At 46.4% G+C, this 23319-nt stretch overlaps 1 protein-coding gene across 3 annotated transcripts in view; it reads right to left on the bottom strand.

Moving 5' to 3' along the window:
- LOC135196243 (steroid receptor RNA activator 1-like) overlaps nt 1-23319 on the bottom strand; it is a 100885-nt gene that overhangs the window by 64651 nt on the left and 12915 nt on the right. For all 3 annotated transcript variants that reach the window (XM_064222922.1, XM_064222923.1, XM_064222924.1), the window contains exon 2: nt 7100-7268. In XM_064222922.1, the coding sequence (XP_064078992.1) occupies nt 7100-7268 (169 nt within the window). The remainder of the gene's footprint in view (nt 1-7099; nt 7269-23319) is intronic.

Here is a 23319-nt window from a genome sequence, read left to right as displayed (position 1 = left end):
CTTATGTAACTCGATATTTTCGGCATAGAACAGCGTCAGAGGCATATATTTTACCCTAATACCTACGTAATAACTCTCCATAAAATTTGTTAATATAATTTGCATAACCTTTATGGTCTGAACGGCATTTCTACATATGTATGAACTCGTTAGACAACGGCGCTAGCGGCGCTGTTAACTGAAATTTGTGCCGTAAATATACCTTTAAAATGCCTTATTTTTTTTATGAATATTTTTGACGACCGCCGTAAAACCGATTCGCCGTTGAGTGATTGCGCCGTTAACCGCGGGCCGCCTGTACTCAGGATGTTGCTGAGTGCCATGCTCTGTTGAAATGCTTCCGAGGCCGCGCCCTCACCTCGTGAGCATTCAGATAAAAAGATTTCAAATCTTTGTGCAAACACAATGAAGGAGCATTTTTGAAAGAACTCCTTAACACTAAAGCCAGGGTGTTCTTCGATATGGGCAAGTCTGGTCTTTTTCGGAACACTGCAGATTGCCCGAATGACTTCGACTTTCTTGGGTTTTATGTAAATAAAACTTGAGAGACCCGACAGGGCACAGGACTCTCTCTGGCTCTTGCCCACTAACTTGTGCCATCCTTGCTTCCAAGCTCCTGGCCCAAGGACAAAACGGGTTTCCATTCTTAGGCCACAACGGAAGGCTTAGAGAGCACACCGCCTTGTGTTCTCTAAAGCCAAAACTTGTGACGATGGCTTAAAATTTCACTAACCCTCTTTGTCATATCTAGGGTGGTTAGAAGAAGGCCTTCCTGATCACATGCAAGAAGTAACAGGTAGGAGAGATTCGAATGCTTTGACATCAAGAACTTCAGACTACGTCTAAGTTCCATATTGAAAGCTTCGATCTGGACATGCACAGTCCAGTCCGTCTGTACTAAAGTCAGGTGACCGACCAGTTGACCAGTCAGACGAATCAAGGACAGCAAGGCTGTACCCTGAAGACCATAAGGCACTATCTTCGCGAAGGATGAGTGTCTGGACTGCCTGGGCGATTCAAATCTAAGCAAACCTTGGGGGTGTATCAACGCAACCCAACGTCGTCAGTGAATCAACTCCTGACTCGAGCTTCTGGTGCCAGGAGAAAGGAGCGAGGAGCAAAAAGGCGATTCAGTCCCGAAGGAAGAATGCCTGACAGTCCAACCTGGTCTCATGTTACACGATCATCGGGGGTGTATAAACGCAACCGACTTCGTCAACAAGAAACTCAGGGCTACTATATGTCGCCTGATCTCGCACGAGTGTCTGACTCCGAGAAAACAGGTGAGACAAAAAGTAGATGGTGAGCGAGTTTCGAGATTCCACAGAACTCAAAGATCGTGAAGGGCTTTGTTGTTTGACAGACGCAAATCTCTGAGCCCAAAGGCCGTCAACAACATATTTGCATATTCTTTAATAGTTGTGACTGGCAGCTTATCCCATTCTTCAGACGGGAATGGAAGACGGTAATCTTATTCCTGTCAACATCTCGATAGTCTGAACGTAGTCAGACTCAGAGCGGAGAGGTTATAGGTACCTTTCGAGTTAGAGTAGACCGACTCTCTCGGAAAAGGTCCTTGGAAAGTGAACTAGGAAGTATGTGACCTCAGTGAATCCAGGATCCTGAAGGCCAACATGGGGCGATCAGCGTCATTGTCGCTCCGTGACATCATAAATCCTCTTATTACATTTCCTAAGCGATTGAAAAAGGGGAAAAGAGACTAAACATCCATCCCCGTTCAATATCAGGATGGCGTTTAATGGTACCGATCCCGGATCGAGAAGAGAAGAAGCCTCTTCGTCCTCAACATATCGAAGAGAAGAATGAAAGGGCGTCCCTAAAGTCTACACAACTCTCAACTTACTTCTAAAGAAAGATTCCACTCGGAAGTGAATAGTTGCTGCCGTCGATCGAGACGATTCGTACGGACTTTTGTAATCCTGTAACGAACCTGTAGAGGATCGTTACATTCTACGCCTGTTGTTATAATAGGCTCTTTCTCGTAAACTCGAGCAGGGACCGAGAGAAGATACTTCTTAAGAAATGAGAGAGCTGTGGAAAATCAGAGTTGATGTGGACAACTGGTTCCAAAAACTCGTTTCGAGGACTGGAGGGACGACCGAATTGCATTTACTTCTTTCAGATTAAGATCCAGGACATCTGAAACCCTATCCAGATGTCCGGCACCTTCTTTCTATCATGACGCACTGAGAGATGTTCAGAATCATTCCTAGACCTTGAATAATATTTCAGTTTCCGGTAGGAAAAAACTGTGGTCTGAATTGCAGTCTATTCGGGAAACAAACTTTCTCAGGAAGGAAATGGTCCCCACCCAGCAAGCTCATCCATTCCCTCCCCGAGTATGCTTACTTCCCTAATAAGGCTGCGCTTTGCCTAAGCAAGAGAGCATATAAAAGTGCAATGTTTCGGTAGACTCGTAGTTCTATACCGTGCGGTAACGAGCACCGAAAGGATTAAGAGATAACTCTGTTGAACATAGTAAGGCAAAACGAATGCAACATTTATTCATTCACGTAAGAAATCCCCTCAATCTTAGGCTAAAGTCCGTGATTGTAGGACAGAGATACAGTTAGTCAGTCAATCCCGCAGGAGAGACGTAACCGCCAGCACAGAGATACGGTTAGTCAGTCAATCCCGCAGGAGAGAGAGACGTAACCTACAGCGCATGACAGCGCACGATCTGTTACTGGCTCGGTTGGACAGTCAGACACAGCAGCAGCCAGCAGCTTACGAACGTCGTCTCTTAACTTTATGTCTGGGTTGCCAGCTACCCTATTCTACGAAGAAATAGGTCCGCTATTTTTTTGAGCAGAAAGACTCTCAAGCTGGTATATTTAAGCGAAACAGAAAACGCTAAATATATAGATGTGTTTGTGTCGTCAGAACACTACCATACAACGGTAAAAGATAAATCGGAAACTCCTGGAAGGCTGCAGGGAGTAACGATTAAATGTCCTTAAAATAGACAATAGACCTCTCGGTTGCCATCCGAAGAGGTAACTACAGCAAGCGTATATGACTTGAACCAACCAGAAGTAAAATAACGCAAGGCAAAATATGAAATTATATCACAATAAAGTTTGTTCATACTTACCTGGCAGACATATAGTATATAGCTGAATTCGGAATACAGCTACATACATATCTGACAGGCAAGTTTCATGAACAAAACTTAGGAGAATCGAAGCAGTCAGCTCAGCTTCTTATGTTATTGGACATAAGCGTTCATTGACGTAGTCTACAAGTCTATTTCTTGTACGAGTCTGCGAATGACGAATGAGAGCTCTTCCGAATCTTGTCAATAAGAGCTTATTCGCTTACGCAATATCAAGTTAATGAGATGTTTGTCAATGAGAACTAACCATTTACGGGACAAAGAGATATTGTGTCAATGAGGGGATACCACTTACTTGACAAAACGAAAGTATATTGTCAATGGGGGAAAGTCACTGAATTGACAAAACGTAATCCAAGAAGTCGAGCATTTAATTTTTCCGATTCCCGTCTCAAACGAGGAAGGGGCAAGAATCCTGCTAAGAGACTGGGCTTACGGCAGGTAGAACGACGATGTTCAATTCGGCAGCGTAGTCCCGACTAGAAACTAACAAAATCTATCATCTGAAAAACCATTTCAGATGGGCTAAAAAGCTTGCAAAATTATCCTGGGAAGAGGAAGAAAACTCTCCAACCAGCTTCCTCTCCCGTATCACAACTAATGCCTGCTAAAGCTTAAAATTTATTGGCAGTATGGCAAAGGAAGTCCTGTCTTGCGCTTTCTGAAGAGCGTCCTTTTGATGAGTGCCTTTGCAAGAATCCTACTGAACGTTGCCGAGAGATCCTGACGTGCAGGACATCGAGCCTTACATAACCCGTAACTGCCTTATCGCAAAGTCTTGGACTGCGGTAGTGGCAACTTAAATTTATTGGCAGAATGGCAAAGGTTGCGGTAGAGCAAAAGAGATATTCCCTTGAGCTTTCCCAACCTAACTCCATCCACCTATGCGAAAAGCAATATAATTGACAGAGACCTCTTGAATTCACGAAACCCGATGTCTTGCTGGGTTTCGAAGAAGAAGTTTCTGTTCACTTAAGCTTCCTCCGAAGCACTGCCTACTTCACATTCTTTGCAGGTGAGGTAGAGGTATCACCGAAGGTAGAGGTAAAAATTCTTTAGGCCCATATCTGAAACAAGAGCTTGAAGAGTTCAACAGAAACGTTCAGCAGGCGACACACCTGGCGTGCGCTGGTGCAACGCTCGGCGTCCACTGGCGCGCGCTCGGCGTCCACTGGAGCGCGTCGGCGTCCACTGGCTCGCGCTTGGCCTGCACCCGCGCGCGCCTGGAGTCCATCCGAGCGTCCCGGGCGTCCGCTCTCAAAAGCTTCCTGCTACTATGACTTCTTTTACGTATTTCTCGGTGGAAAGACGGACACGAGTTCAGGCGACGTTCGCCTCTTCTTACTTCTCACTGAAACGCATAACGAGAGAGAGAGAGGAGAGAACGTGAAGCGTCCTCTTCTATAAAGCTTCTATTTAGAGGGCGCGAGTCCTTCCGAAAGAAAACTCCAAACCCTGCATGGGGAGGACGCTTCGGAGGACGAGAAGCAATCTTTCAGGATTCAGCATCGCACGCGCACGCACTTTGGCAGTCTGGGGATTTTCATCAGAAACTGCCGAAGGCACGCCAGATCGGTGGGGGTCCTTGTAACCCTCCTTAGGCTTCGACATGCTCCCTCCCCGGGTCCTCCGGGAGTCAAGCAGAGGTCCCGGCCTAGAGACGAAACGAGGCCGATCTGACGCACCCTCCACTACACAAGGGGTATCACTGCCACTTCTGCACTAACTTTTTACTCTCTAAAGCAAGCACTTTCGATTCTAAGTTACGAATCGAAAGAGTATCAGAGAAAGGGCAATTCCTCTACGACACTGCTTCGGGCCCGAAGGCAAAACACTGCAAGGTTAGGAGTAACCATTACAGAAGTAGCACTTCGCAGCAATGAAGGAGAGCGAGCACCTCTCGTAGACATATTCATAGCCCGTAGGCCATACTACAGGGTTAGGCAAAATAAAGTCTACAGGAAGGTTAGCAGGTTCACTACCCTGACTTTTGTTACTGATTAATTGCGTACATACGAATCATACGTCTTCCTTACGGAATTAGACATGTTTACTGATTAATTGCGTACATACGAATCATACGTCTTCCTTACGGAATAGACAAAGTCTCACACTCCTTACATGACAAATCTCAACAAAGAAGCAAGACCCATACCCCTCGTGCATACCAAGTGCGGATCTACCGAAGCTTTCGGTAGCCACACCCTATCTTTGCAGACAACACCGTCTGAAACTAGACTAACTAGATTCAGATATTTTATGCAAAAATGAATCAAATTCAAATCAATTTAAGATAGCGTATGCCTAGCCACAAATCCAACAAATCCAAGTAAATAAATCAAAAGACAATTAGGATACTTAGCGGCAATGAAGTTTCCAAAATCCTAAGACGGAGGTACTGAAAACAGTGTTTTCAGCACCGGCGAGCATGAAAAATTTGATAGAAAATGGGAATGGTTCCTGATACCCGCCTCCCAGCGGCGGAAAATGGGTACTAACCACTGGCCGACCACTGCGTGTGTCGGAAGTTTTTAAAATTCTGTCGGACTTCAGAAAATACAGCTATATATATATCTGACAGGTAAGTTTCATGAACAAATCAAAATATTGTGCTAGAGACTTCCAATTTGTTGCAAAATTAAGGTAAATGATTTAATATTACTAAAATATAAGAGTTTTAGCTTACAATTGCATTTTTCAACCATTTCGGTAGAGTCAAAGTTGACCGAAGGTTGAAATTTTGGTACTTGCCGTTATTTATATGAAAATATTTCAAAACTGATAATAGCTACAATCATAAGTATTTTTTTGTTGTATTCTACATGAAATTGCGCACATTTTCATATATAATACTCCATGTAACGGCTATTTTAAAATGGTGCAAACATTATGACAATCGCACAAAAAACTTTTTGATTTTTTCGGAAGTGTTACCGCGCGGACGTAAGGAAAAAAAGTTTTTTTCATAAATTCACCATAAATCGAAATATTGTGCTAGAGACTTCCAATTTGTTGCAAAATGAAGGTAAATGATTGAATATTACTAGAATATAAGAGTTTTAGCTTACAATTGCGTTTTTCGACCATTTCGGTAGAGTCAAAGTTGACCGAAGGTTGAAATTTTGGCACATCATTATTTATATGAGAATATTTCAAAGCTACAATCATAAGTATTTTTTGTTGTATTCTACATGAAATTGCGCACATTTTCATATATAATACTCCATGTAACGGCTAATATAAAATGGTGCAAAAATTATGTCAAAGTGACGAAATAATTTCTGAGATGTGTCACTGATACTTTTTAGTGCTTTAAGAAAGAAATTCGCGCTTGCGTGCCTGCGTAACGATTGTAAACAACAACGCCTTGATCCGTGAGCTCCCAGCATCCCCCAAGGCGCGTGATTCAAAAGTTTTCGCCTGGTAGGCCTATAAGTATTATTCCGCGAATTAAAAAAAAAATTTTTTATCGACGTACCATACGTCCAATCGGCACCTGACAGACAATTTATGTCGACGTTTAATATGTCCAATCAGCGTTAAATGGTTAACTAAGGTTAATCTGATTTCCTCACCAATAACAATGATTCAAGTATGTATGTAATACTTCTGTAAACAAGAGTATATGTGATAAATACTTCACATACAATGAAATACACAATTATTTTACTTCCTAACTGTAATTAGTCCCCTGGGGTGTTTTGTCACCCCAATTTTCCTTAATACTAACTAACTCTGAGAATGCTTGCTAAATTACAACATACCATAAGTGCTACTTCTTTCCATTTGACTTTCACCAAGCATTCAATAAGTTTTTTTGCTTGCTTTTTCAGTGCCAATAAAATGCACTCTCCTTAGCAGTGAAAATTAAACTACATACTCTCATTTTCTAATACATATAGAGGCTTAGTGCCTCACAATAAAAGTAAAGACATAGTTTGTGCTAATGTTATGGATGCTTACTTTAATGGAGGAGGAGGAGGTAGTGGTGATGTGCCAGGTGATGCACCAATTGGGACTGGTACTCTTTTATTCAAGAGACGTCGTCTGCCGGAGGGATTTATACTTCCACTTGACCCAGAAGAATTAAAAGCAAACTTTGGAGGATCATTCCAGGCACGTTCATGATTTCCTTAAAAATAAAAAATAAACATTTATGAAATACTTAAACTATAAAATAAAATAAATACACTTTATATATCCTGATCTTTCCCTTAATACATAGCCCATAACTTCAGTATACGTACATATAAATGAATGACAAGTTACAAATTTAATTTGAAATATGACAAATTTTTAGGACAATTTGTATTCTTCATAACTACAAACCTGAGGTCTTAACAATAGGATAAGATAATTTTCTAGCACCTAGCTAGATTCGGTTAAAAATCGGAGATGAAAAAACAAGGACTCTTGTGAGATCTGGCAATGTGTGCATATATCAGGTGAAAGCTGGTCAAAGACCGCACACAAACGCTATAGAGTTCAGTCTTTTTCTTTACCGCCTGGGTAAGATTCGCGGTTGCCCTCTCTTGACCTTTTACCCTGCTATTTGACTGTTTTTGCTATTTTGATTGCCTGTGTGTGTGTTTGCTTGTGTTATGGCTTCCTCTGCTTTTTCTCAGCCTCGCCAACATGTGTGTCCTGGAACTCAAGGTTTCCCGTGTTCTCATTTCCCGGCTTCTGCAGCTACAGACCCACACTCCACATGCAGTAAGGTGAAATCCCTACCCAGAATGTCGTGTGTGGCCTAGAGTGCAGTGGAAGTTATTTTATAGTAAGAGGGAGCATCGTAGAGTTTTGACCTTTCCTTCGTGGAAAATGTTTTCATCACCTCTCCCCGATGCTTCATCTTCTTCCGCAGTTACACCCCATGATGCTAGAGTTGTCGTACCTGTGTCTCCTTCCTTTTCTTCCACTGATTCGTCGTAGGAAGTACTGGGAAGCCCTCAGGCTGAGTTAATGTCTGATGTCGCCCCTCTTCCTCGGGAGTTAATTTGCTTCCCGCGAAGGAGGAGGCTATTTCATCAGCTTTTTTTTTCAGCATTGCATTTGATTGTTTTCATGTTTTGTGAAATAACATTTTATTTTGTATGTGAATTGGTACTGCTTTTACGTACATATTATATTAAAGATTTTACTGTCTCTTCTCTCCTCAACAATACCATGACGCACGATAACTTAAAATCATTCATTCATTATTCCTCAAGTTAGCTGTGTATCACCACAATGACAAATGATTTTGTTAATCCTTTATGCTAATTTTATTGTGAAAAGCGTTCTTCTTCCATTTACTATTTTGTTAATATTGTTCAACTAGACCGTCTCACTCGGTGCACAGAACACTGGCTCAATTTTTTTCTGTATTGCATTTGATTGTTTTCATACTTTATCGATAAGTAGGTTAAATTTATTGGGGAATTCCCCTTTTTGTGTGAATTGTTATTGCTTTTACATAAATACAGTAATATTTCAACTCTCTCTCCTTCTCTCCTCAACATATCAATGCTCCCTCATTCAGTCTCAAGTCAGCTGGGTGTGATGTCACCGCTGTTATGTACCATTTTATACATCTTTTATGCTAAATGTTACATTGAAAGCTAAATTTTATGTTAAATGCTTTATACTTTTATTCATTTTGTCCAATATGGTTATCATTAAACTATAGATTATAAATTGATGTCGTCCTCGTCGAAGACCAGCCCCATGGACTTGCCGAGTGCAACGATCTCATCAAGATCCGGTTGTGAAACAGTTTCAGGATCATCAACTGTTTCTGAATCTGCACCAGCTTCGCCAATGTCGAATCCCTTGAAGTCTTGGGTGGATATGGCATCAGGCCAGAGTTTCCTCCACGAAGAATTCAAGGTTCGCCTCGAAACCTCCTGCCAAGCTTGATCGATGAGTCGGATGCATATGACGATGTCGAAACGCTCCTTCCAAAATTCACGCAAGGTGAGGTTTGTGGTATCGGTGATGTCGAAACATCTCTTGAAAAGATGTTTCATATACAGCTTCTTGAAGTTCGATATCACTTGCTGGTCCATGGGCTGGAGGAGAGGGGTGGTGTTAGGTGGAAGATAAAGAACCTTGATGAAAGAATGCTCCGCTAGGATATCTTCCTCAACGCCAGGAGGGTGAGCAGGGGCATTGTCCAACAACAGCAGACATTTCAGAGGGATGCACTTCTCTTCCAAGAATTTCTTCACTGTCGGGCCAAAACACAGATTTACCCACTCGGTCAACAAAAGTCTCGTTACCCAGGATTTTGCATTAGCTCTCCACATCACTGGAAGCTTCTCCTTTAGCACTTTGTGGGCCTTGAAGGCTCGAGGAGTCTCTGAATGATAGACAAGTAGGGGCTTCACCTTGCAATCCCCACTGGAGTTCGAACAAAGTGTGAGCGTAAGCCTGTCTTTCATAGGCTTATGCCTGGGTAGCTTCTTCTCTTCCTCCGTGATATACGTCCGACGAGGCATTTTTTTCCAAAAAAGGCCAGTCTCATCACAGTTGAAGACTTGCTGAGAACTGTAGCCTTCGTCGATCGTCATCTCGTTGAACGTCTTAATAAAGGCTTCGGCCGCTTTCGTGTCTGAGCTGGCTGCCTCCCCATGCTGCACCACCAAATGGATGCCAGTCTGTTTCCGGAATTTTTCAAACCACCCATGAGAAGCCTTGAAGTCTGGGGTTGGCATCGATGTCCCTTCTCCTCCGTCGTCTTCGGCCTGGGCAATCAAATCGCCGAAAATAGCGCTGGCCTTGTGGGAGATTGCTGTCTCCGTTATCGTATCGCCAGCGATTTCTTTGTCTTTTATCCATACGAGAAGCAGCCTCTCCATCTCATCGTGCACGTGGCTCCTCTTGTTGGACAAAATAGTCACGCCCTTGGAAGGTGTAGCTGCTTTGATGGCTTCCTTCTGCTTAAGGATGGTGCCTATCATCGACGGATTTCGGCCGTATTCCTTAGCGATCACACTCAACCGCATGCCAGCGTCATACTTCTAGATAATATGTTATTGTTATGATACAATAAAGTTTGTTCATACTTACCTGGCAGATATATATATAGCTGTATTCTCAGACGTCCGACAGAATTTCAAAACTCCCGGCACACGCAGTGGGCGGCCAGGTGGTTAGTACCCATTCCCGCCGCTGGGAGGCGGATATCAGGAATCATTCCCATTTTCTATTCAGATTTTTCATACCACTGTCCCCTGAGGGGAGGTGGGTGGGTACTTTAATTATATATATCTGCCAGGTAAGTATGAACAAACTTTATTGTATCATAACAATAACATTTTGTTCATGAAACTTACCTGTCAGATATATATATAGCTGAATCCCACCATTGGAGGTGGGAAGGGACAGAATAGAAGGATTTAGGAAACACCTCAAGTGCAGATGATTGACATCTTGATTCCTTACCTGTTAGCATAGCTGACTTCTTGATTACTGTCACCGAAGTCTGCTTTTGCTTTACTAGAGTTGCCAACAAGGTAGTGACCTGTGTAGGTTGGTTGCGCTCTAGATGATCTGTCAACGGGGTGGGCGTGACCACAATGTGACTAGACCATATTGACCATACTGTGAGGGCAACGAAGCTAAAAACCACCACCTGACCTAACCTATGGAAGTTAGTCCCATAACTTCTAGGCTAAAGAAAGGGAAAGCGCCTCAAGCAACCAACCCTTCAACCATAAACCAACACCAAAATTAAAAAGCACACCTACCCTTTTCTATAGGATAGTATTTGTGCTGCTCCCTGCCCCCAACACCATTTCTGCGGATATGTATGGTCCTAGCGACTCGCAGTTCTCATATGCCGTCTTCACATCCCGCAGGTAATGTGAAGCAAACACAGAGTTGCTTCGCCAAAAAGTAGCGCTAATGATATCATTAAGTGCCATATTCTTTCGAAATGCCATTGAAGTCGCAACAGCTCTCACTTCATGGGCTTTTATTTTCAAAAGCTTCATATCACCATCCGAGCAGGACGCATGGGCCTCCCTGATGGTGCTCCGTAAAAAGAATGCCAGTGCATTCTTCGACATAGGAAAGTCGGGTCTCTTAACAGAACCACCATAAGTTCTCAGAAGGGACCCCGACAATCTTTGGTCTTGTGCATGTAAAATTTGAGAGCCCTGACAGGGGCACAGGACTCTCTCTGGCTCTTGTCCGATGAACTCTGTTAACCCCTTGATTTCAAAGGTTTTTGGCCAGGGGTTAGATGGGTTCTCATTCTTCGCTAAGAAATTAGGATCCAAGGAGCACACTGCACTGTGTCCTCTGAAACCCACATTTTTGTACATGAACTTCCCTGACAGATATATACTTAGCTATAGTCTCCGACGTTCCCGACAGAATTTCAAATCTCGCGGCACACGCGACAGGTAGGTCAGGTGGTCTACCTTACCCGCTGCTGGGTGGCGGATGTACGAACCACTCCCGTAAGCTTGTCAGATTTTTCTCTGTCGCGGGAACGATAACAACTGTTGTCGGTTCCTCTCGATAGTTTTTTTTCGATTCTCGCATGCCTGGAGTTAATTTGGACTTCTTTTGGTGACGTATTCGCTTGTTTGGCTTTGGCATACGCTGATTGTGGACCGGTTTTGATTTTGAGTTTGATTTTCTTTAACGATGTCTGATCTAGAATCGGTAGTTTAAAACTTCGGTTTTGTTTTAGGGTTTGCGTGAATGAAGGATGTAAGGTGAGGTTGCCGAAAGCTTCGGTAGACCCCCACACGGTTTGCATGAAATGCAGGGGGAATGAATGTGCTTTTGCTAACCCTTGTAATGAATGTAAGGGATTGAATGAAGAAGAATATAAGGCTCTCTCTTCTTATGTTAGGAAGTTGGAACGTGATAGAGTGCGTAAGGCTTCCTCTAGAAGTTCTAGCAGATCTAGAATGAGTGAGTTGGATGTGGATCCTAATAGTACTAACGTATGAATTAGAACCTTCTTCCCAAGTTGCAGCCCCGGCTCCCGCACCGAAGCCGAAGATTCGCCTTCGGAGGCGGCAGCTCTGAAGCCAAGAACGAATCGTTCTATGGATCAGAAGATTCGTCAGTTGGAAGGTAAGGAGAGTGTTAGTGATCAGTGCAGTGTCCCCAGTGTTGTGGAGGGTGCGTCTGACCGGCTCCTTAGTGCCTCTAGGCCTAGACCTCTTCCAGACTCCCAGTTCCAGTGGAGTAGGAAAGTCGAAAAGCCGCAGGAGGGCTAGGGAGAGCCCCCACCGGTCAGGCGTCCCCTCGGCAGATCCTGAAGTACGCTCCCAGGCTGCCTCGGATCGCTACAAGAAGGAGCTCCTACGCCAATGCTTCTCCTCTTCGTCGTCTCCCTCTCCGAAGAGAGGTTGGAACTCCCCGGATGCGTCGCGCCCGTTGAAGAGGGCTTGGAAGGCTCCCTGCAGTCCTTTGGCTTCTAGTCCGGAGGTTTTCCCGGAAGAATCGTCGGTGGAGGCGAAGAAACCCAAGAAATCCTGTGATCGTTCTTCTTCTCGCGCGCTCCGCGCTCGGCGCCTGCTTCCGAGGAAGAACAAGAAGATTCTCCTACGAGAGTACTCGCGGGACTTCAAGCTCAGATCACGGCGCTAGCAGACTCTCTAGCAGTTAGATCACGTAGGAAGAGGACGTTTCTCTTCCGATCAAGAGATCTAGGCGCCGCTCTTCAGAGGATCGTTCTCCTTCATATGGGGAGGTTTCGTATGAAGGTGGGGGCTCGCTCGTGAGCGCCCGCCTCGCTCGAGTGAGCGCCCTCGCTCGCGTGAGCGCCCTCGCTCGCCTGGCTCTCTTTTCGATTTCAAGACGCCAAAACATCGGTAGGACGCTCTATGGAGGAAGAAGTTTTTTCTCCAGATTGGATTCCCCGCTTCCGGTAAGCGCACTGCACCTGCTCATCACGCGATTTCTTCAACTCTCGCGTGAAACTTCTCCTCAGCAGCCTCAAGATTCTAGAAGGCGCCCTTATACAAGTAGGCGTTCTTCTTCCAGATGTCACTCTCCTCGAGTGTCGGATCGTGACTTCTCTCCTGACAGGCATCTAGAGTCTGGTAGGAGTCGTGTGCATGATAGACGGCCTCTACTGTTAGCCGCTCCCCGCAAGGTAGGCGCAAGAGCCTACTGCACATAGATCTCCTAGTAGCGCTCGTCTCTTTTAAGGCGTCATACTCCTGATTATTCTCCTAGGGCAGACAACAAGAGTCTTTCAAGCGCCCTTCTCCGTGTAGGGCGTTCTCCCGCTTCTAGGCGCACTTCTCCTGACCGTTGTCTCTTGGTAGGCACCAGGAATCCGGAAGCGCCCTTCTCCAAGTAGGCGCTCGTTAGTTTTGAAGCGCCCTTCTCCTGAATGTTACCCTCTTGTTAGACTCAAAGAGTCTCGCAAGCAGCCTTCTACCTAGTAGGCGCATTTCGCCTTCCAGTCGGACTTCCGTTGATCGTACGCAACTGGACAGGTATGGAGAGCCGCGCAAGCGCTCTGCTCTCGATAGGCGCTCTTCTCCTGGCAGCCGCTCGCCTCAGGATAGGCGCATAGAGTATAGTAGGCGCTCGCCTCCTCGTAAGCGCCCTGTGGATGTTTCCGAGGATTCTCGGAGTAGGAGCCCTACCTCTCCTTCGGCTGAGATTCCGTATACCTCGAAGAGGGAGTCTCATCGTATACTTCCCAGATCTTCTCATCGTTCTCCAGTGGATGTGAACTCTTCTAAGAGAGGGCGTTCTCCAACCTCTCGCTCAACTCCTGCTAGGATCCCTTCGTCACATAAGGATCTTCCGCGCTCGCCTCGAGAAGACGTCCTAGAAGGTTCGGATGAGGAACCGAACACTTCTGCTGCTGTCTCTCATACAAGAAGCTTACAGAGCTACTTTTACAAGTTTTTGGGGATTCCCTTACGCCTACGGCTCCTCCTTCTCCTCACTCACTTTTTTCAACGGCGAAGACAGCGAAGAGTTCTTCTTGTGTGAGGATGAAGCCAACTCTTTCTATGAAGAAGGCACTGAGGAGTTTTTGGTTCCTGGATGGCTTCCAAAGAAGAAGCGGGGAAAACGATGTTCGCTTTTCCTCCTTCGAAGTTATCAGGACGCGCTGGTTTCTGGTACGAAACAGGAGAGCCCTTAGGATTGGGTCTACCGTCTTCGGCTGATTCGGATTTTTCGGCACTGGTAGATTCGACAAGGAGAACTGCCCTTAACTCTGCTAAGACGACTTGGGCAATGAATGAATTGGGATCATTTGCTCAAAGGTATGTTTTAGAGTGCTAGAAGTATTTAACTTCCTTGATTGGTCGTTGGGAGTTCCTAGCCAAGAAAATTGAAGTGCCAGAGTCAATTTCGCCAGAAGATCTTATGTGTGTTTTGTCTTGTATGGACAAGTCGGTAAGGAGACGAGCGAGTGAAATCGCCTCCCTTTATGGGCCGGGATCGTGAAGAAGAGGTCGGTTTATTGTTCCTTCTTAACGAAGTCGGTCTCCCATGCTCAGAGGTCTTCTTTGCTGTTTGCTCCTCTGTCTACTCAGTTCCCTTCCCGAAACATCGAGTGCAGGACATTTCGAGGTCACTTTCGGCCAAAGCCACCCAGGACCTTTTGGCACAGTCGGCAAGCCAAAACCTGCGCCCTCCTTCCCTACCAAGGCTAAGAAGGAAAAGGCAAGTGTTCGAGAACCCTTTCGAGGGGCATCTTCATCAAGAACCTCTACGTTTAGAGGTCGTAGACCTTCAAGAAGGGGTAAGACTTTCGCCAAGTCTGTTAAAGCCCCCAAATAACTTGCAAGTCCTTCAATCAACGGTGGGCGCCAGACTCTTAGAGTTTGCAGAAGTCTGGGCCCAAAAAAGGGGCGGATCCTTGGACCCGTTCTATTTTGAGGAGAGGTTACCTCATCCCTTTCGTCGAAAGACCTCCCTTGACGGCCATCCCAAGGGAACTGACGGCCAGGTACAGAGACCCCATCATGAATCAAGCTCTCCATCTAGCAGTAGATCAGATGCTGGAGAAGGGGGCTATCGAACTAGTGACCAGACCATCATTCATCGGGCTTCTACAACCGCCTTTTCCTAGTTCCGAAGTCCTCAGGGGGTGGATGGAGACCGGTGTTGGATGTAAGCGCCCTGAACTTCTTCGTAGAAAAGAAGAAGTTCACGATGGAAACGCCTTCATCAGTGCTGGCAACACTTCGTCCAGGGGACTGGATGGTTTCCTTGGATTTACAGGACGCTTACTTCCACGTACCTATCCATCCTTCCTCGAGGAAGTTTCTCAGATTCATGATGGGGGGGAAAATTTTTCAGTTCAGGGCTCTGTGTTTCGGCCTCTCGACGGCCCCTCAAGTGTTCACGGGGATTTTGAGGAATGTGGCTCAATGGCTTCATTTGAAAGGGGATGAGGATATCCATGTACCTCGACGATTGGCTAATAAGGGCCAATTCAGAAGATCGTTGTTTGAAGGACTTACAAGTAACTTTAGAATTGACGAAGGCTTTGGGACTTCTCGTCAATTTCAAGAAGTCATCACTAATTCCCGAGCAAGAGTGTGTGTATCTCGGGATACAGATGAACTCTCTGAGTTTTCGGGCTTTTTCCCTCCCGCAGGAAAGGATAGCCCGAGGATTCGAGAGAGTAACAACCTTCTTAGGGAAAGAAGTATGCACAGTGAGGGAGTGGATGAGTCTGCTGGGGACGCTCTCCTCTCTGGAGCAATTCGTTTCCCTAGGAAGGTTGCACCTGAGACACTCCAATTCTTTCTTCATCGGAATTGGAGTCGTCGTTCTCAGGATTTGACGTTCTCCCTGTCGTTATCCAGGACATCAAGGAAACATCTCTTATGGTGGACAGATCCCAACCTCTTTGCGAAGGGACTGTCTCTTCAATCACAGACCCCCAACCTGGTGTTGTTCTCCGACGCGTCGGATGGGGTGGGGTGGTGCAACTCTGGGAACCAGCGAATGTCAGGTACCTGGGTGGGGGACCAGGTAGCCTGGCACATCAACAGAAAGGAGTTGATGGCTGTGTGGTGGCTCTGAAGGCTTTCGAGCCCAAAGTCAGAAGATCGGTAGTGCAGGTCAACGCGGACAACACTACAGCTCTGGCATACATCAGGAAACAGGGGGGGACGCATTCCTTCTCCCTGTACGAGACAGCAAGAGACCTGCTTCTGTGGGCAGAAGAAAGAGGAATCAAGCTTCTCACCAGGTCGTGCAGGGAGAAAGGAATGTAAGAGCAGATCTCCTCAGCAGGAAAGATCAGGTCCTTCCCACAGAGTGGACCCTTCATCTGGATGTATGCCAGAGCCTGTGGAAGTTATGGGGCAGGCCACACATAGACCTCTTTGCCACGTCAAAGAACAAGAGGCTGGATCCTTACTGCTCTCCGATATCAGATCCAGAGGCAGTAGCAATAGATGCTCTTCTTCTAGACTGGAACGGACTCGACGTTCTACGCGTTTCCCCCCTTACAAGATCCTGGGGCTAACCATCAAGAAGTTCGTAGAGTCCGATTCAACGAGAATGACCTTAATCGCTCCCTTTTGGCCGGCCCAAGAATGGTTCACAGAGGTACTGGAATGGTTGGTGGACCTTCCAAGATCGCTCCCGCTAAGGAGCGATCTACTCAGACAACCCCACTTCGACAGGTACCACAAAAATCTCCTCGCTCTCAGTCTGACTGGTTTCAGACTGTCCAAAGTTTGGTCAGAGCAAAGGCTTTTCAGCAACAGCTGCTAAAGCAATCGCAAGAGCGAGGAGACCTTCCACCTTGCGTGTATACCAGTCAAAGTGGGATGTCTTCAGACGTTGGTGCAAGAGGAAGAACATTTCCTCTTCCAGTACCTCTGTGACCCAAATTGCAGATTTCCTTATTTTCCTCAAAGAAGAATGTCATCTGGTTGTGTCAACTATTAAGGGATACCGCAGTAGTTGGCGGCGGTATTTCGGCATAGAGGCTTAATATATCCGATGATAAGGACCTGCATGATCTTATTAGATCATTTGAAACCATTAAGCGTCCTCATGTAGTACCGAACTGGAATCTAGACGTAGTCCTACAATTCCTTGGATCGTCTAGATTCGAACCTCCTGGCTTAGCTCTTTCAAGGATTTGACGAAGAAGGCTATCTTCCTTTTGGCCCTAGCTACAGCTAAGAGAGTGAGTGAGCTCCAAGCTATTGAGGGCAATGTAGGGTTTAAGGAAGATTCTATGGTGTGTTCATTTCTTCCAAGTTTCCTGGTCAAAGAATGAAAACCCATCACGCCCTTGGCCCAGGAGCTTTGAAGTTCGTAGTTTATCTTTTCTAGTAGGGGAAGAGCCTGAAAGAAACTCTTTGCCCTATGAGAATTATGAAGTAGTTCCTTAAGAGGAAGTAACAACTTAAGGCTAATCAAGATGTGCTTTGGTGCTCCGTAAAGGACCCCACTCGGCCCATGTCGAAGAATGCTCTTTCCTTTTTTCTGAGAAGCCTTATTACAGAGGCACATGTTGCCTGTAAGGAAGATCATTTTAGACTACTGAAAGTGAAAGCTCACGAGGTGAGAGCCATCGCAACTTCGCTTGCATTCAGAAAAAATATGTCTGTGCGGAACTTGATGGAGGCGACTTTTTGGAGATGCCAATCGGTTTTCGCAAACCACTACCTACGTGATGTAAAAATCACATATGATAAATGCTTCGCCTTGGGTCCCTTTCGTATCGGCGGATTCGGTGCTGGGGCAGGGAGCTGAAACTTATCCTGTGTAAATTTTTATATGTTACCCTATATTTTATATTGTTGTTTTTGGTTGTCTGAAAGAGGTTGCAGGAGGCACCTCTTTTTGTCGTAATATTAACCCTTTGTATTTTGGTTAGGTGGTCTGGTGGGTTTTGGCTCCTTGCAGAGGTAGTGGTAAGGATCTGTTAGGTAAGCGGACAAGGTCCCTCTAACAGCATCCGACTTGGAATTCTACCACAATAGGGGATCACATATCCCAGTGGTAGATCCGAGAGTCTTTCAGCATCAGGTCACGTCCTAGCTGTAGCTCTCCAGGCAATGCAGACTCAGAGATAGTATCTATGAAGTCTTCATCCTGAAAAGGTGAGAACCAAGGTTTTTATATCCTACAACATTAGTTGTTTCCCGTCTTACCTGTATTATTGAGCTGTCTCTTACCCTCCACCAAGGGTGCCAATCAGCTAAGTATATATCTGTCAGGGAAGTTCATGTACAAAAATGATATTGTTAAACTACAATAAAGTTTTGTACATACTTACCTGGCAGATATATACGATTAATGGCCCACCCAGCCTCCCCTCAGGAGACAGGTGGAAGAGAAAAATCTGACAAGCTTACGGGAGTGGTTCGTACATCCGCCACCCAGCGGCGGGTAAGGTAGACCACCTGACCTACCTGTCGCGTGTGCCGCGAGATTTGAAATTCTGTCGGGAACGTCGGAGACTATAGCTAAGTATATATCTGCCAGGTAAGTATGTACAAAACTTTATTGTAGTTTAACAATATCATCTTTACTAATTGCCTGAATTTCACTAACCCTCTTTGCCGTGGCAAGAGCAGTTAGGAAAATCGCCTTTCTAGTAGTTTCTCTCAATGAGGCAGTATGCAGAGGTTCAAAGGGAGCCGACATCAAGAACCTTAGAACTACATCAAGGTTCCATGATGGAACCTTCGGTTGTAGTACTTTGGTTGTCTCAAACGATCTCAAAAGATCGTGAAGATCTTTATCATTTGTCAGGTCTAATCCTCTGTGGCGGAAGACAGCTGACAGCATACTCTTGTATCCTTTTATTGTGGGGCACTGCTAGTTTGTCCACATTTCTCAATGCAGAGACTCAGCGATTTGGTTCACAGAGGTCGTGGCAGGAGGAATACCTTTCTTCCTACACCATCTCCTGAAGACAGCCCACTTCGACTGATAAACTGCTCGAGAGGAAGCTCTTCTCGCATTGGCAATAGCCTCTGCCACTGATCTTGAAAAACCTCTCGCTCTGGCCAACTTCTTGATAGTCTGAACGCAGTCAGACTCAGAGCGGAGAGGTTTCCGTGGTACCTCTCGAAGTGGGGCTGTTTGAGAAGATCGACTCTCTCTGGCAGGGTTCTCGGAAGTCTACCAGAAAGAGACATGACCTCCGTGAAAACCAATCGCTTGAGGGCCAAAAGGGGGCGATCAGAGTCATTCTCGCTCCTGGCGACGCCGCAAACTTCCTTGTTACCTCTCCTAAGAGTTTGAACGGGGGAAAGGCGTACACATCCATCCCCGTCCAGTCCCATAGGATGGCATCTACCGCTATTGCTTCCGGGTCGAGAACTGGAAGAGCAATAAATCGGAAGCCTTCTTCGTTTTCGAGGTTGCGAAGAGTCCGCCTAGCGGCCGTCCCCCAACTTCCATAGCTCTTGACAAACTCCTAGATGTAGGGTCCATTCTGTGGGAAGCATCTATTTGTCGACCGGCTTAAAAGATCCGCTCGAACATTTTTTTGAATTCCTGAAATAAACCTTGTCAGGATCACTATGTTTCGAGCTTTCGCCCATAGAAGGATGTCCTCTCGCTATCACGAACAGTGAATCGAGAGGGTGTGTCCCCCCCCTGCTTTTTTTAGTAAGCGAGAGCCGTAGTGTTGTCCGAGTTGATCTGGACAACTCGGCCACCCAAATCGTTCTTCGAAGAACTGAAGAGCCAACCGAATAGCCTCCAATTCTTTTAATTTATGTGCCAGGACCTCTGTTCCCCTCTCCAGAGGCCTGACCACTTCCTCCTTTCCTAGTGTTGCTCCCCAGGCCCACCATGGAGGCGTCTGAGAACAACACTAGGTCGGGGCTCAAAAGCTTGAGGGACATCCTTCCGAGAGTTTTGGTCGGATCTTGCCACCAACTTCAGATGATCCTTGACCGCTTTTGAGATAATCAAAGTCGAGTCTAGATTCTTGTCTTTCCAGTTTTTCTTGGCCATAAAAAACTGGAGTGGCCTGAGTGCAACCTCCCCAGGGAAAACAAAACTTCTCCAGCGAAGAATGGTTCCCACAGACTCATCCATTCCTTCGCCGAGCATGTTTCTTTCCTAAGAAGGCTAACACTTCTCTAAGCATCTCTGCTGACGTTCCTTTGATGGAAAAGCTTGAAAAGCCGCTGAAATTCCATCTGAATCCCCAGATACCACGATGGACTGCGGTGGGGATCAGATGGGACTTCTCGTAATTTTACTATAAGGCCCAGGGCGCCTTCGTCAGCTGAATGTCGTCTGAAGGTCCTCCAGGCACCTTGACTTCGAAGGCGACTTGATAGCCAGTCCGTCCAGTAGAGGCGAGACTCTTATCTTCGATAGGTGAAGCCATTTCGCCACATTCTGCATGAGGAAAGTAAAAACCATCGCGCCGTACTCAGACCGAAGCACAGAGCCCTGAACTGGAAAGAACCTGCCCTTTAAGACGAACCTCAGGAACTTCCTTGATTGGGGATGGATCGGGACGTGGAAATAAAGCGTCTTGAAGGTCCAATGACACCATCCAATCCCCTGGTCTCAAGGCCCCTAGCACAGACTGAGAAAGTTTCCATCCTGAATTTTTCTTTCTTTTACAAAAGTTGTTTTCAGTCTGCTGACGTCTAGGACAGGTCTCCATCCCCCAGACTGCTCGGAACCAGGAATAACCTGTTGTAGAAGCCTGGGAATCCCAGCATCAGGACTTCCTCTACGGCCTTCTTTTCCAACATTTTGATCTAGAAGGTCGAGTAAGATCTGTTGCTTCTCTGACTGGTATGCGGGCGACAGGTCTATCGGCTTCGTGCTCAAAGGAGGCGCAGAGAGGAAAGGATCTTGTATCCTCTCTCGATCACATCTAGGGTTTCAGGTGTCCGCCCCTATCGTCCCCCTCCATGCCTGAGCAAATAAGGGGGAGTCTCGCACCTACAGGTGCCTGAAGGGCAGAAAACGTTAATTTTTTTTTCCTTTTCTTGATAGAAGAGATCTTACCTCTGAAGGACCCCCTTCCTCTCGAAGAACCTCTGGAGGGAAAGGTGCTCCACGAAAGGCTTAAAGTTTCTTCTTGGTTGGCTGGAGCTGTTGAAGTGGAAGCCTGAGGAGTAGGTCGTCTGGAAGATTGAGTCAAGAGGTCCCTTGTTTGCTTTTTCTTGCAAGTTTACCGACAGATCCTTAATCATGGGACTGCGGAAATAGTGCGTGAGAAGGGTGGGGGGGGCGAATAAAACTCCGGCGTTTCTGAGCGGGAGAAACTGCTTTCGCCGCAAAGCTACAATAGAGAGCTCTCTTCTTTAGCAGACCTGTAGCAAAATGAGATGCTAAAACTCATCAGAGCCATCCCTTACTGCTCTATCCATACAAGCTAATACACTCGAAGCTCTTCCAGCGGAAATCGAGTCTTGACTCCTCGATTGTACATCCAAAGCCCCGAGGCACCATCTAAAAAGTTAAAACACCTCTCAGCGTCTTAAATAACCCCTTGAGGTGATGATCAGTTCTCCGTCATTGTCAGGAAAACCTTAGCCGATGACAAAATAAAGACTCCTTGGAGCGTCCACCAAATTGGCGAATCTCCTTGAGAAGAAGACGGTCTTTCAATCCTGTTCTTCGTTCTCCTGTTTCGTACCAGATCCCAGCTCTCCCTTTCAGTCTAGATGGAGGAAGTGCAAACGAAGTCTTCCCTTTAAACCTTCCTTGAATCCATCCATCCTGGACTCTCTTAAACGCTCTCTTCGCAGAGAGCGAAGTGGCCATCTTAACGAAGCCAGGGGCCTTCCTGGCCTTCGATGAGGCAAAATTGTGAAGGTGGAGAGCAAGGAAACGGGCGCTTGAAAATTATCTGGGAACAATTTCTTAAAGTAAATCCGTCAACGTCTTATAGTCTGACGACGCTGACGCATTTGGTTCGTCATCATCAGTAGGGCAGCGTCACTAGTACGGATCCTTCTCTCGGTCATCAGCGCCCTTCAAAGATCGCGATGACTTCGAACACTTTACCTGAGAAACATCCTGACGTTTCAGACTCAACTGTTGATCGTCCTGGAAAGCATCCCCGATATGCAAGGCGCCGCGCGTTGTGAGAAGCGTCCTGCAGAGCGTCCTGATGTGTAGGACGCCGTGTGTCCTAACAGCGTCAGCGAGCGTCTTGCTGAGCGTCATGATGTAGGACGCCGTGCGTCCTGAACAGCGTCAGCTGGAGCGTCGAGCCGTCTTGGCGAGCGTTCCGCGCGACTTGAAAAGCGTCTTCTCGAGCGTCCTGGTAGCGCTTCGTTTGCTTAAGACGCCGAGCGTGATCATCAACATGCAAAAAGCTTGAACTTCCGATATTGATCCTTGAGCGTTCTCGGCCTTTTGACAAAGACGCCGGCCCGCCTGTGCGACAACTCACGTCTCTGTCAAATTCGTCTCTCCTAGACGCCCTTTCATGAGGAACGTAATCACGTTCTCTAATGCGTCGGCTACTAGGAGGAGACTCAAAGGCCGACCGAACGTGGAGGAGGAGCCGGGGAACTGCCTAGTCCTCTTAACAGGCAGCCACCTATCCTTCCTTCGATGACTAGTTCTGCCTCCTTTCTCTCAAAAAAGGAGGCTAACTGTCTCAGCATTTTCCTTGAAGGGGAAAGTTCTCGATCAGGAGAAGGACTCATCCTGTGCGAGGAAGATGGGCGAGGGGATGCCCTTTCCTTCAACTCAGGAACATGCTTAGAGCGACTTGGACGCTCGAAAGAGTCCTCCCCTATGAAGTCTTGTTTCTTTTCTGTGGCAGGAAAAGCTTCAAAACTCTTCAGGTGATGAATCTACGTAATGATCAGAAGGACGTGAAGCGTCCTCTTCTCTGAAACCTCTCTTAAGAGGGCGACAAGGGCGACGGCGCTTGTGCGTCACCTTGCGCCCCTGCCGCTCTCTGAGAGGTCTTCGAGCGTCCCAACCTCGGCGAGGAGAGGAATTCTCGGAAGAAGAGAAGCACTCTTTAAGTATTCGTGCCCGTGCACGACAACACCGCAGCCTGAGATTCGTCCTCAGTTTCTGCCGAAGGGACGTCAGACCGGTCATTAAGATCCCGTAACCCTCCTTCGGCTTTCGGCTTGCCCTCTCCCTAAGGCCTGGGATCCGGCAGGGGCCTAGGCCTAGAGGCATTATGGGCCGATCTGACACCCCCCTTCCACAACACTAGATGCACTAACACTTTTATCACAATTCACATTTGACTGTAGAGCAATCACTTTAGATTCCAA

Source organism: Macrobrachium nipponense, chromosome 17 (genome assembly GCF_015104395.2).
Source record: "Macrobrachium nipponense isolate FS-2020 chromosome 17, ASM1510439v2, whole genome shotgun sequence".
Lineage (NCBI taxonomy): Eukaryota > Metazoa > Arthropoda > Malacostraca > Decapoda > Palaemonidae > Macrobrachium > Macrobrachium nipponense.
This window is presented reverse-complemented; position numbering and strand designations above follow the sequence as displayed.